General features: G+C 39.4%; 1 protein-coding gene across 1 annotated transcript in view; it reads right to left on the reverse strand.

Annotated features, from left to right (window-relative positions):
* MLLT3 (MLLT3, super elongation complex subunit) overlaps window positions 1-15,605 on the reverse strand; it is a 67,071-nt gene that overhangs the window by 33,987 nt on the left and 17,479 nt on the right. Inside the window, exons 4-5 of the mRNA XM_009274313.2 lie at window positions 13,857-13,976; window positions 4,636-5,244 (exon numbers count right to left, since the gene is read on the reverse strand). Coding sequence (XP_009272588.1) covers window positions 4,636-5,244; window positions 13,857-13,976 — 729 coding nt within the window. The remainder of the gene's footprint in view (window positions 1-4,635; window positions 5,245-13,856; window positions 13,977-15,605) is intronic.

Genomic DNA, 15,605 nt, shown 5'->3' on the forward strand with positions numbered 1-15,605 from the left:
AGTCCTAAGTTCTTTTTTTTTTTTTTTTTTTATCATGTTGCTGCACTGTCCCACATAGGAAGCAAACAGATGGAGTTTTCTTTAACTAAAACAACCTGCCATTGAATCTAAAAGCAAAATCTTTGGAGTTTTCAAGTGGACTGTGCTAATACTCCTACGCCTCAATAAAACCATAAATCTGACATGCTTTGACTCCATACCCTACTTTACATGCTTCATACCAAAGCCAATAAAATAATTCCTCGGCCTTTATGTGTAATTTCTAACTGAATATACTACATGTCACTCCTGAATAGCTTTGCTAGCTCCTATGACTCTAAAAAGCCCTGCACTGTTTTGAACACCAAGTCTATCACTAATGCTGAAGTCCGACACACTTTAAATCACAGACGTATTTGAAAAGTGATACTCAACAAAGCATTGTGAAGAGAAATGGGAGGCACATGTTTCGCTGCCAGCAGCTCAAAGTCAACAGAAAAACAGAGCTAAAATAAATACAGCAGCACACCACACTACAGCTTATGCCAAATAGACCACAGAGGAATGACCGTATGTGGTCTTATTCTTTAAGTCATGCACAGAAAGGCTATTAAACAAGGGCAGAAAGTTTATCACTAAGCAAGGATGTGATTGGCTTTATTTCCCACTGTAATTTTATAAAGGCATTTGGAGCTCAAAACAGGGATTGACCGCAGGGCATCAGAGGACAGCATCTGACTTTCTGAAATGCCCCTGCAGCAACAGTATGTTAACCTGGCTGTGTTCTTAAACCTGAATTCTAAGGGACAGCTCAGAGGGTGGATTAGCCATTGGCAGACATGCTCTACCACATGAAAAAGAATCCACCTCTCTCGGAGGGTGCTAAACCTCTACGTCCTCCACTCCGTAAAGGCAAAGGCCAGTATTTCAAGTCTGAATGCCCAGAACTAGGTAGAGCATGATGCCAATATTGAGAAGGGTTGAGCTCACCCTGCTTTTCTGTCTGAAATTAAAGCCCATTAATTGAAAGAATACACCCCACCTCAATTCACGGAACAGAGGCTGTAACTGAAGAAATCAGGAGAGTGGCAGCATTGCCTTCCTGTAGCACCTACCCAGTGAAACAGCACCTCTGTTTAACGATCTTTGTCAGCTTCCTTTACCATAAGGACTCCTCAGAATGTCATCCTTAAAAACCAGAACTCATTGACTACCCCTAGCTCTAAAAAACAGCCTTCGGTGTGACCAGCAATAGGAAGAAACTTACTTTTGCAGGAAGTTCTACCTTCTGGTGAATACATTTGATAAAAGCAGTACGAGTTCATCTGAACTTCTACCATATGGCTTGTTGGACAAGTTTCCAGAGATAATGCCAGCACTGTTTGCTGATGTCCCACTTCTTTCACCTGCTTCTCACATATTATAAAAGAATGACTTAATGGGCAAAGTTCAGAAGCAATGAGTATTTGCCAGGGGAAGACTCCTCCAAAACCTCTGAAATAAAGATCTCTACCCTCCCCCGACTTTTTGTTTTTAAAGAAATGCACACAAAAACTACATGTTTTTGTGCACCTACTGACAAACTGAAGTCTCTAAAATATAAAAGCACGACCAAAATAATTCTAGGTGAAGTAATACAACCTTAGCTGCAGAGCAGTTGCAGACAGCTCTGTTACATTACACCTTTTATTACAGATTTATTGTGTTCGATATGCATAGTTACGCATATGAGCTAATACCAAGAAAGCGAACAGTCACCATTTTGGGACATGGGTGTTTGAGAATGAGAACATCTCTTACTCAATGGAGCGAAGAAAATACTGTCTTCACAAAATTCTTAGCAAAGTTATTCATAATTTTATTACAACAATTCATACAGTATTAGGTTTGCACTATGTCATAAATGTAACAGACTAGAAAAAATGCACTTGACTCAAAGTTAATATTTTTGTGGTATCCTAACAATTTTCTTTTACATATTGATTTGTAATCTGATTTGTTATACCTAACCCAGATTTGCTGAGTTGGGTTTTGTTTTTTTAAAGCTATTTTAGGAATAAATCCTGGATACTTTACTACCGAATATACTCCTAAATAATGATACATTCTTTGTTCATCAATGCTATGATACCCATCACTGTAACTGTACCAGAGTAAGAAATAACAATTGACTGAATTTTAAAGCATATTATTATGCCAGAACATGCCACTGAAGAAGTGTCTTCCCAGCTTCAGGCAACTATGTTGGTTAGTATCATGAAGCATTAACAGACCTGAAATAACCGTTCCTGTATAGCAAAAGCATTATCATATCTTCACTTCCATTACTCTCTATGCAACATTGCAACTTTTCACTTTTTTTTTTCCTTTATGTGACTATATTTATAGGATATACCCTTTATGGATCTAGCTGTAAAATCTACACCTTTTCCTGAAATGCTTAGAAACCCACCAACACATACAAAAAGTTCAAACTATTTTTTCCAACATACAGAGTTACCTCCATTACACTGCTCAGTCGGCTTTTGTTAGGCTCCCTGATTAAAACTAATGAAGTGTAGAAGCAACAACTCTTTGTGAAATTCTGTAGACACTCATTAACCAGGCTGTCCAGCTCTTTCTCCCACAGCACCAACAATGGCGTGAATCCACAGGCACCTTAGGGAATTATTCTGGGTTTTCTAGATACCTTTTCTAAAATAAGTATATTATTGACTTTCTAAATAGTATCCAGTCACTAACTGGAGCCGTAATCAGCCTGATTTATTAATAAGCACAGTCCCAAAGTGGCAGACATCCTTTTCAAGCATACAGATGTGGACCACACTGGCCATCCCACTGAAGAACTATCTGTTCCATGATCCAGGACGTCAACGTTAAACACCAGAGCCCAGAACAGCAGGATCTGCTTCTCTTTGGGCGGACTCCAGTAGTTTACCCTCCCAGTAACAGTGGCTCACAGAACGAGGAAACCCTGAATCTGCCTTTTTGCTTTAGTACAGAATTAAGGAACTCCTTAGGTCCTGCAGGTCATCTGCAGATGGATGATGAACAGCAGTGCAAGTGGATTTGTGTCAACCTATGAAAAACACAAGGGTGTACCCATTATACCATTGGTAACGGGCGAGAGGCTGCAAGACAACAGAGGGAAACATGTCAATGATTAAAAAGGATCGGTTTTAAGCACCATCCGTATCTTTCACGTATCAGTTATCTGCAAGTTCCTACGCAGCACACACCTCTGTAGAGCCTGTTTGTAAAATCCAGTTACATTGCAGTTGTTCCTCTCAATTCTTTTGTCTTTGAAGAAAAACGGAGAACCACTGCTGCCAGTAAAAGCATATGTGCCACTACATGGCACCTATTTGAATGAATAGGAAATCTGGAAGCAAAATCTATGCTAATTAGCTGGCTATACTGAGGGTAGGTAGCAAATCTTAAGGGTACGGACATAAATTAAAATAGAAGATTCAGCTTCTTTTAAAGACATTACAAATTAATTCACACCAAGGCTGACAAGTGTGAACATTTTCAGGTTTAAAGACAAATTCATAAGTTCTAAGCCAGAATGAGAATGCCACCCCAACCACAGTATCACCAGTACCATGCTGTAAAGCAGAGCCTGTCCTTCTCCATACCTTCTAAATTTTACAGCCTTTGCATGCCCTGAGGGACCAGTCATTAAAAGGTCACTTCAGAAATAAATTACTTTCTTCCTCGTGGCAAGTTTCTGTGAAGCAAAAACCTAAAGTTGACACCTCCCCACAGCAGGGTATTTATTGTCTGTTCCAAAGAGGGCAAGCAGGACTATGATTCTGATGGCAGTAACAGAGGCACACAACAGAAAACAGAAAAATGAGAGAATTGAACAGGCATGGCTGGGAAGACTTCCTCTCTACCATGCACACTACCTCTAGCCATAAGCACAAATAAAGGCACCAAACAAGCCTTCTCTTCCCATCCCTTTCCTTCTCTACTCATCTCTCTATAAAAGATGCTTCTGAAAACTGAACTCTGCTAGGAGAATTACTAAAATCCTAATCATCAAGAGCAAACGATGCTTGAAACAGATGAGCAGGCACAGTAGGCAAATATTTTCACGAAAGCAAATTTCCATAAACACAAGTCTTTTTTCTTGGGTAAGCCTGTTACTTCAGATAAGATTCTCCTCATCAGAGCGAGGAATCTAGGAACTCCTCCACAAAATGGGCATTGTTCACAGAACTGTCCTTTTTAGCAGAAAAATAACAAATAACACTCTGATTTACTGTTACCCTTTTCTGAGTTTACTGAATTCTCTAACACCTGAACACAAAGACTTAGGGTGTAATATACAAGCATTTAAATCAATTTCCTTTTCTCTCACAAGAAGCATGAAATTCAAAAGAACAAGATCAAAAGAGCAATATTATTTATAGCCATCTCCCATATGCTCATTCGTCATAATGTTGACAGATTTATAAATTGAGTAGACTTGAGTAGGCAATACAATTCAACCAGAACATGCGTAAGTTTGAACAGGCGGCAGCCAACATCCTTCAGTTTGAACAATCTGCCAGAAGACAGGAGAAAGGAAGGGGAAAATACAAATATGGTGCACAGTCCCACAGACTGGGAATACTGAACACATATGAAGCAAAACCAAACACCACTTACTTCAGATTTGGAATACATGTTTTCCTCCATGTCAGAATCATTGGGATCTACAATATCATCAAACGGTGGCAGAGTAGGCGTCTTCTTTTCCAGTGCATCGTTTTCAATTTTGACTCTCCCTACCTTCAGTTGAGATCTGTCCTTTGTCTGCTTTTTGTCAGCTGAACAAGTAAGAATCAGTGGTGGGGCGCTAGAAAAACTTTTAAATAATGAATCCGAGCTACTTTTTTTTCTTTTCTTTGCAGAAGGTTCATCAGAGTCCAGAACAGAGGGCCTTTTTGTGGGGGTCTTCTTTTCTTGCTGCTGCCCACCTGTTATGGCAAGGATGGGGGTGTTTTCAGATTTTGGCTCCTTGGACATGGGCTTGGGTTCCTTGAAGGCCATCTTAGGAACTATTTTTTCATCTTTTAGTGGTTTGTTTTCTTTGGGTTTCTTAGAGGATTCTTTGGAAGATTTGTTGTGTTCCCTGGAAGGTTCTTTGAAGGCACTTTTATGTTCTTTTGAGTCTTTAGAAGTTTTTTCCTTGTGCTCCTTTGTTAACTTGTGGGTCTTTGAAAAACTGTTACTACTGCTGCTGCTGCTATTTGTGTTCAGAATCCTAGTTGGGTCCTGCAAAAAGGAGATGCAAAATTTTACTTACAAAAAAAAAAAAGAAAAAGGAAAATAACCCTCAAAGCCCCAAAAGACAGACACAATACAGACACAGGATTCATATTAAAAACTTGGAACTGCAGGTTGAAAACCAGAAACTGCAAATACCTATATAAGAACAGATACAAACCCCATCATTTTGGTCAATTTATCTGTTACAAAGTGGTGGAACACGAGCAGTTACCACTGCTCGTCAATATCTGCAAGACAAGTTAGTTTTGATCTTAAGAATTAGACATGCTTTTTGATGAACATGAAGACCGTTTAGGAAATGTTAACCATGACCATTAGCTATCAGGAAAAAACAACATCACAAGGAAAGATCAGGATATGCGCCATATACTGTCAACAGAATTACTTCAGGATCAGAGCAAAACATGTGCTCCTGATGACATTTCAGGCAAAGCTTGACTTCTCTACTGCGATCCTCTCTCCAGCTTTTGCCAGATCATTTTGTCATACACAATAACAACTCTGGGTCCAGCCTGGCTATGGAAGACTTGGTTTGACACACAACATCTCAGCAGTCAATGTCTTTTTATGGAAAACCTCCTTTACTAAAAAAGCTTTCTTCTTTGTATTTATTGCTGCTGTCTCTAAGTATTTCATTGCATTTTTTTTAAATTCAACTGTTATAAGTGAGAAGGGTTTCTGAGAGAGTGATGATTCAGAGGTCCTGTAAGATAGGCAAAAGCAGAAAGAGCAGTATCATTCCTCACTCATATATATTTAATTAGGGGTGTCCCAATACACACTTCTAGAGTCACAGTTTGAATGAAATTCTTAGGTTGAAAGAGAGGATGATGAACAGTACTTACAATAAAGTGTTTTTCCAATATAATTTTTATGCAAAGAAAGCATTATCGGAAATGGGGAAACTACTGAAAAGGGTGCTAGTCAGCATAAATATTATAAATGCACTTCTGGGTCTGAGTTTTAATAATTTGGTTGGTTATTCATTCAAGTCCTTCGCAAGCTGCAGACCAAAGTGGTGCCCAAAATGCATCTGTGTAAGATTGGATATGCTTTCATCTGTATAAAATTCATGTACAGATCCCTAGCTCTATTTTATTTTCCAGCAATCCACACTTACCATTCTACAGTGCTAAGAATCTGCTTTTCTTTTTTGACCCTTGTACTGGTTTTGGCTGGGACAGAGTTAGTTTTCTTCATAGTAGCTTGTATAGGGCTATGTTTTGGATTTGCGATCAAAACAGTGTTGATAGCACACTGACATTTTAGCTATTGCTGAGCAGTATTCACACAGCATCAAGGCCGCCTCTGTTTCTCACACTGCCCTGCCAGTGAGGAGGTCGGGGGTGCAGAAGAGGCTGGGAGGGGACACAGCCAGGACAGCTGACCCCAACGGACCAAAGGGATATTCCATACCATATGACATCATGCTCAGCAATGAAATCTGGGGGGGAGAAGGAGGAAGGAGAGGACATTCGGACTTAAGGCGTTTGTCTTCCTAAGTAACCGTTAGGCATGATGGAGCCCTGCTTTCCTGGAGATGGCTGAACACCTGCCTGCCGATGGGAAGCAGTGAATGAATTCCTTGTTTTGCTTTGCTTGCGTGCGCAGCTTTTGCTTTGCCTATTAAACTGTCTTTATCTCAACCCACGAGTTTTCTCACCTTTACCCTCCTGGTTCTCCCCCATCCCACCAGAGGGGAGTGAGTGAGTGGCTGCGTGGGGCTCAGCTGCCCACCAGGGTTAAAGCACAACAACCCTCTAGTATATACGTAGATATGGTATGTCTGGCTGTCTAACACTGCTTCAGATTTACAGAACTGCAGAGGGGAAAACATATTTAGTTTTTCTTTCCCCTTACTTAACCACCGTTATACCCACAACGTAGATGGGATAGCAGCAGTGCGCTGGAAACTGAAGGACCAAAGCAAGATGTGGCCAGCCTCAACTTCCATGGGGGCTGACTAATTTTAAAAACCAGTCAGTAGAACTGCTCTGAAAAAAAACCACCCAAGAAAACAAAGCAGAATTAGCCTGTTTAATGAAAGTTGTGTCAACAAGAGGAGAAATTAAGACTGAGAATACTCCACTTGCATGCTCCCTGTTGGCAGATAACTAACTACTTATGACTTGTCCAACCGGGATGTGTTAAGCCAGTATTTAATGCTGTAGGACCTGAGCGGTTTACACACATCATATGTGCAAAAAGAGCAGTATCTCCCTTCTCCTCTGTAGCAACAGGTGGAAACAATTAACTAAAAATAATTACTTTGAACTGTTTTTCCCTTCTCATCTTAACTAATTAGTGAAACACTGAACTTTCGCACAGCGCTGCAGAAATTATTCAATTGTGCTTTTTGTTCAGATGTTTCTTGCATCAGTACTGCAAATGTATTTTTGAGTCAGATTTGGAAATCTAACTATGAATCTATATAATATATAGGCATCAACATTAACAATGGGCAGAACCATCATGAACAGTGTTATGACGACATTTGAATGTCTGAACGTTAAGGCAATTCCTCATTTCCCAGACCAGTAATTAAAAAACAAAAATAAAAAAGCACTAAGCATTCCTTGAGATGTTTTACTTCAGTCAAAACTCCTTTCCTGGTGGGTTTTTTTTTAATTAAAAAAAAAGCACCTTATTTTGTTTGATGCAAGACCAGCCCCAAAGGTTGACATATGAACTAATTATTAATGCTTCTGTCTTCACATCTTGTTCTACCATGCCAAAGCTGTAAGTGTTGCCATAGGGAGGAATAAAATATGTGCCATTAATAAACTAGATGGAGTCCTTATGTTTCTTATTGGTCTCCTTACCACGTATTTTAAATTGCTCCAAAAGGAGAGACTCATTTTAGTGGTTTTGCAACAGATGAAAGCTGTGAAATAGGTCCTGGGGTGCAGTAGTATTAAAACCAATAGGAACTTGAGATCTTTCTTGCTTTTTCGATTTTACACCCAGACTTCTTTCCTCTTTCTACAACATGGAAGTGGATGTTTTCACAGAAATCATAGTACAAGTATATGACATACTTATGATATAGACATATATATACACCCCTGCCATGCTCTGAGAGCTACTCTTTCATTAAGACAGCCAACCCATTGCTTTTATATTTGCATTCCTTCTCTAAGTAAAAAAAGTCTCTTTTCTTATTTCCTAAGTTTCTGCAATGACCCTAACAGAAGCCAACAATGACAGAGGAAACAGCAAGAAGAACATAAAATTTGTAATACAGAAAAAAACCCAAATATATTCACTGGCAAAATTATATCAAACCTCACGATGAATGTGGAAGGCTGGTGGGGATGAAATGTGGCTAAATATTCACATCATGTACAGCATAAATCTCACTGAAAATCAGAACATACTTTCAATCAATTTTCTTATTTATCAAAATCTAACACTGTGTTTAAATGTTTCTTTTCCTTCTCACCTTAAGAAGTGTTGCAAGGAATAAGGGTGAATGATGTATTTCTGCTAAGAGGGACAAATAAAACTGTCTTTTCTCAAGTTCCTATGTAAAATGGAGATCGTGGGGTTTTGACAGGTAAGATATTTACACACCACAGCTTACATTTGTGTATCCATCAAATATTGAAGTGAATGTTAGACTCCGATACATTGCATAACAAACATCAAAAGGATAACACAGAGGATTATATGCACATTAAAATACCTGCAGATGTTTTCTTTTCTTAAGCCAAGTAACACCATGTGCCTATAGTACTTTGAGATATATAACCCCTTTCATAGAGCAGTACTAACAGATCTTTAAAAATAAGTATTTTAGAAAGCACAATAAAAATCTAAGGTTTTACCAACAGAGAAAAACTGTGCTACTATGACTGTTGCACTCAGCTCCTGCTCAGATTTTGGCTAACACAGCTCATGCTAAGGCCTGATGTATGCTGGGAGCAGTGAGAGCATCATGTAGGCAGGACAGGTGGCCAGAAAGAGCTAAAGGGCCATTATGCAGCCATGATCACCTGCAAATTGCTGTCTCCTGCAGCCATCATTTTTGTCTGGCAGTTTCGTCAGAATCTGCTAACTTATGTAAATGATATAAACCAAACCTCCAAGCTGGAAGGTATAAAACATTAGCTTACCAAAAAAAACCCCTTTTTGAAGTGGATCCATCAGCAGCTGGACTGCTGAGGCTTTCGTGTTTCCCAGTGTGATACAGGGACGCTCACACCATGACAGGGGAGGAAGGATGAACACTTTCACTGTCGGCTAGGTAACTTTTTTTTTTTTTTTTTTGCTAAGTGCATGGATTAAAAGTTACAGGTTGTAACTTATGAAACCATATGACTTGAGCGGTGAATAAGCGAACTCACGTGATAAGACTAGTCTGGGCAAAGGCGACTGAGCCCTGTTTGTCATGTTTGATTGTTGTATTTCTTAATAAGCTCATGAAATAAAGTTCAAATCACAGAGTATGTTGTCCTGTAAATTTGAGAGATCCAAATGGACCATAACAGCTGCTCAACAGGTAACACATTTGCAGATTAAAACACTTCTGTAACTACAAGGCAAAAAATGGTGTTGAACTCTGTATATCTTGCAGGGTCAGATTCTGACTTCACACCACAAAATGTAATTCCCAATTTGGTTGAACATGAGTTTGAATAAGCAGTATCCTCTGGAAATAATTTCAAACCTCTCCAGTTGCTGACAGACGTTAGGAACCTAATTAGCAAATGAAGCAATTAGGGGGACAGAGGGGTGGTTCATTAAATTTTATGAAGTCATTAAACTGAGCACGTTGGCATGGCCTTGCCAGTCTACCGTACTCTGGGTTTAGTCTACAAATTTAGGATTAGTAGTCATAAAAAACATGTATTATTTTCATTTGTAATAAAAAAGCATTTCTTCAAGTGTTATGCCTATTGAAATAATGTGTCCATCTTAAACCAATGGACTGGAATTAGTCTCAAATATGCCTCCTGCTCTTAAGAGGAAAAGAAGAGGAAGATATCTAAAAGGAGTTACTTGCTCAAGGAAATTCAGATTTCTGTTGAATACAACTGTGTTTATTATTAAATAAAAACACTAACTGATTTGGGGGGGAAAAAAAACCCACAACATTTTGAAAGCCTCCACAAATACTATGATATTCTTCCACTTGCTAGCTGCATGCTGGAGAAGAATTTACCTGCTGCTAGTTCTTCTTACAGATTATTACTGTATCGCATATTTACAAAGCTTTCCACACTTCCGCTTGTCCAGCCCACCAAACTATTATGACCAACGACATCAGGAGCATTAGAAGCAGATGGAGAATTATAAGGCTCACTGGTTTGACAGAGAAAGCCAAAAGGGGGAGCATAAAACCATATTTTATTTTTTTTCTGGTCACACACGGGAATAAGAGCTTTCGTTTTTTTTTGTTTGTAAAGTAAACCTCATTTCACTGCAGCTGACACTACAGCTCATTCCAAAAGACAATCATCTCAACAAAACTAATCAAGCTGTTTCGCTGTACTCTATGCATGTAGTATTTACATAATACAAACAGGCACAGTAATACAACTGATTTAAAAGCAACACAAGTATTTGTAGCTAGTCTGCAGCTATTTTTCTATTCTGAAAAAATGCATAAAGGAAGGTTTCATGCATTTCTGCCTGTCCTCTGTATTTCCAAGACTAAAGCTTTGTTTTAGAATCACAATAGCGGGGGTCACTAATACATCTCCATTACATTAAACACAAAATCATGGAACTTCAGAAATACAAACATCTATATTTTTAATACATATTTCGGAAGAGGATGTGAGAGAAAACAAATTGATAGTTCTCTCACTTCATACTGCATTGTATTTTTTTATAAGCAAAAGCTAAACCAACAATACCACTTCGTTGCACCAGTTTTACTGTCTTGACTGCAATTCTCCTCTAACCAGAAAGTCTATGTAGTGCTTTGTAATGGCAAACAGGTAAGCAAATATTCTGAGGTTCTGGTTTTCCATACTCAGAGTTTACAACTGACCTCAAAGTTTACTTTGATATTCACAGACACAAAACAAACCAAAACCAAGCCAAGCACATCAATGGGCTATTGCTGCAGCAGAAAAAACCCCAAATCATCCAGTACAGACACCTGGAGTACACGCACCCACTGTCTGGGTAAAGACAACTTACACCCAAGAACTACCAAGACCTTTACACAGCTCCTATTCTAGGGGCATATCTAAATGAAATTTGGATATTGAAGTTGTTCCATCACTAGGGTTATTCCAAATTACAAAAACAAAAATCTATTTACACATTGGCTGGAACTCTCCTGCCCCCCAACCAAAACAAAAACCCTAAAGACAAAAATCCAAGGGTTCTCAGCTCCCAGGATTTATAACAAAAAACCCAATTTTTTTTGTTATACTAAAACCAGGGTTACTTCGTGTTTCCATTTCTCAAAAACAGCTGATGATCCTTAGTAAGGCAGACATTTACAAGTATTTCTTTATGAGATACAAGAACAGTTGCTCATTAATGTGTGTTTTAAGTTGGACAGCAGGAGACAAAGATTGCTTGGGGAGGGGAAAAATTAAATATTCACACCAACTGGCAAGAAACAGTGTATTGATATAACATCTCTTCCCACTATTAAAAACTCCAGTGAACAGCATACAAGGTTGAAAAAAGAATGATATCAAACAGACTGCATTGCTGCTGAACATCCCTATTTTGAAACAAAATAGTTTAAAAACATTCCTGGGTAACAATTTTACAGATTTTGAATACACTCCTGAGATGTGATGCACCTCTAACCTCCTACTGACTCCTGTAACTTCCTACTATGGGTCAAACTCACTGAAGATGGTTGGGTTGCTTCAGCAAAAACGAAAAGACTTCAAACATTCATTTATAAGGACGAGTGCAGCAAACATGCAACACTCCCTTCACCCTGCTTCACCCCAACCACACTCCACACTTGTCAGGTTTCTACACCAGACAAAAGGTCATTGTCCGAATACAGTTCAGAAAATGACATCCCAGGTTAGCATTTGCTTATGAAAGAATTTACGTTGGAGATTCAAGACTTACCATGGTCTACAGTTACTAGATGAAGCATTACTGTAGGACTTGGTATCATATCTGTGCTTCCCTGAAGTCCTTCTGCAGGTGTTTGGGTTGCTTATTTAGGCCAAGCCTCAGTATGCCTGCTTTGGCATGCAATGTAAGACATGGGTGAATCAACATTACAGCCAAATCTGAAGAAGCGATTGGAAACTTGAACACTAGAGAGCTATCCAACCTCACAAGAACCCTAATACAGATCGTAAAGTGTGAAAGTAACTCATTCACAGTATCCCAGTAGATGGAGACGCATCCTAGTCTAAGCAGTCAGACAGTTATCTTCAGCACCTTGCATCGCTTTGGTGTAGCCAGGTGCCTTCCTTTTAGGCATTAAGCAGTCATTTTAGCTTGCCAAAGTAAGCACCTTCACTCTAATCCTCAGATTCAATCTACCTCAGCTCCTCATTAGGAAAATAAAAATAATCACACATCCATATATCCTTTAAATGTCACAAGACCACCTGCATTAGAGATTGTGAGGCACTCGGGTACAATGCAAACCAGGCAGGAACATGTCAAAGAACATTTTTTTTCCCCCTTCTATATATCCTTACTGTTGTGATACATTCTTATCAATGGACACACTTAGGCATACCCACAGCTCATTACCTGACAGTTCTTACAAGATACAAGATTTGGCACAGCTACAGAACATGAAAGTTATTTATAAAAATGGGTATTGCTCCTTGCAGTATGTGCACTGCAAAATTTAAGTAATATATTTCAAATTGACAAGATGCTAAGAAAGAAAATCAAAACCCAAACGATTTAACAGAACGGAGAAAAGGCATATAAGTTAATTCATTTACAAAGCAAGCCAATGTGTTGCATTTCTTGTGTGAATAAATAACAAGATGCTCTTTATTCTCCCAGATCATTAATTCATTTTGTCAAACTGAAGAAATTATCTGCTGTTTCGGAAATGTCCATTTTTATTACTCAAAAGGTTCGTTGAACTACACCTTTTTACGATGTTCTACGTTGGGGATTCAACTTGATGTCCTAGAGACTGATGACACATTGCTATCTTTGAAACACCTAGTAAAGAAGTAACCCCTGAAATTTAAACAAAATTAAAAATCCTAAAGAACACAACTTCAAGTTTCACTCTACCCAATTATCTTAAATTATCTTATTATTCAAAAACACTTAATAAATGAAACAATTATTATAGTATTTTCTCATATTATTTACATCACACTTCCATCACCAGAATCCCCTAATACTACAACAGACTATTAGAATTCTTTCTGGAAAAGGAGGAAAACAATTGTGTGTGTACAAAAACCAAAAAAGCAGTACCTTCATTGGCACCTGTTCTCACAGCCATCCTTGTTCTGCATTATTTTCATGTGGCGAACAGTCAGTTCACAACAAAGAAATGTCAAGACCTATTATCACTGGACTATGTCATGAGATTGCAAAAATACCTAGAAATATTTTTTTTCCTCAAGTTAATTCCCAGGGAAAGCACCACTGGCTCAAGTATCTTCTAGCAAAGTAAGTCTCACCTTTGGCCCGTGAGATGATTTCTTCTTCACTTCAGAAAAAGACAGGGAGTTACTGGGAAGGTTGGGGAGATGAAGGCTCTGTCCTGAAGAGAGCGATGTGGCATCTGACATTACCATGATCTGTTATAAGCGGGAAAGGATGTCAGTCAAACATTACCAACAGAGATAGAAAGAGTCTCACCTGCCTAAGGAACTAGCAAATCACATTGGTAGGAGAATAAAACTTCTCCAATAAACAGTATCCATGTTTCTTCTCAACAGGGGATGGGTTAATGAAACCACACTGCCATCCTCTATTTAATGAGCAAATCACATCTTTCAATTTCCATGCAAATACAACGCAAGCCCCTCAGAAAATAACATAACTTGTTCTATTATGGCTGCTTACACGCCATGACACCCGAGTTCCTAGCACTCTTTCTCTCATCCTGAGCAATGTCTAGTACACTTGAAAGTTCATCCTACCTGCAGTAAAAGGTTCTGCAGGCTGCTGACATCCCATAAATATGTATGTGAAGCAGTCTTTGCTTTCAACTAGAGTGATGTGAAGGAAGACTGTAATGGGTATAGGTGGCAAGGTTTGGGTGGCAGGGGTGGCCTCTGCAAGGAGAGGCCAGGGACTCCCCCATGCCAGGCACAGCTGGATCCAGCCAGCTCCAACGGACCCACTGCAGGACATGTCTGAGCCCCTCAGGCAAGACGGTGGCACCTCACAGAAAACAGGCTTAAGAAAGGGCAAAACACTGCACAGGCAGAGGAGATGAGGGAAAAAAAAAAGTGTGAGAAACTGCAGTGTGAACACCAAGGTCAAAGAAGGAGGGGAAGAGGTGCTCCAGGCACTGGAAAAGGTATTTCCCTGCAGCTCATGGAGAGCCCATGCTGGAGCAGTTCTTGAAGGACTGCAGCCCACAGAGAGGCCCTGTGTTGAACCAGGGGGAAAGTGTGAGGAGGGGGGAGTGGCAGAGAGGAGCTGTTATGTTATACCCACCACAAAGATACACTGTAAAAACAGCCTGACATTTTAATGTGAAAGTGGTACAGCTCTAACTTCAGCTTCTAACTTTAAGCTTCTGCTTTATCTCAAGTACAGTAAACTGGGTGGCGGGTGAGCAAGTAGCATTTTTGCTATAACAAGAATCTAGCTCCCTTTCATGATTTTCAAGACTCATAAGTACAAATAGATCATTTCCAGAGACCACAGATAAATCAGCCATCACAGAACAGTTACCAGACACGTAAAGATTCATGCCTTCCCTCTGAGAGAAACTTAGCTAGCTCCTGTCTTCTGCTCCAGCGCTGCTGTGCCTGAATTGCACTGCTTCCTAGCACACCTGTTCATTTATCTGTTGTTTCAAAACCCTAAATGCCAGAGACAGCTTACCTGCTGTCTGACAAGCCCTGCAAAGCTGGAAAGAAGTTGCAGAGCTCTGCACCTACAAGGAAACCTCTCTCTCTTTCCACAGATTCCCATGCACAAAGTCACACTTGGTTTTGTGGATGTCCTGTGTGGTCACCCTTGCCTCTTCACATGACCAAAACATCCTCTGATCTTGCAGACAGGGAGAGACTGACCCCTCACATGCCTCGTACACATTACGTTGAAGGAGGAATGGGAAGTGCAAAATTGGGAATGAATCTTGTTGCAACTTTGTTCAAAAGATCGTGTGGTAGCCTGGAGAATATTAAGGGACATGTCTAAGTAATAAAGATTACTTTTTATTAGCCTGTAAGTTGAGCACTACCTTTCAA

The sequence above is a fragment of the Aptenodytes forsteri genome, unplaced genomic scaffold, assembly GCF_000699145.1.
Source record: "Aptenodytes forsteri isolate BGI_AS27 unplaced genomic scaffold, ASM69914v1 Scaffold46, whole genome shotgun sequence".
Classification (NCBI taxonomy): domain Eukaryota; kingdom Metazoa; phylum Chordata; class Aves; order Sphenisciformes; family Spheniscidae; genus Aptenodytes; species Aptenodytes forsteri.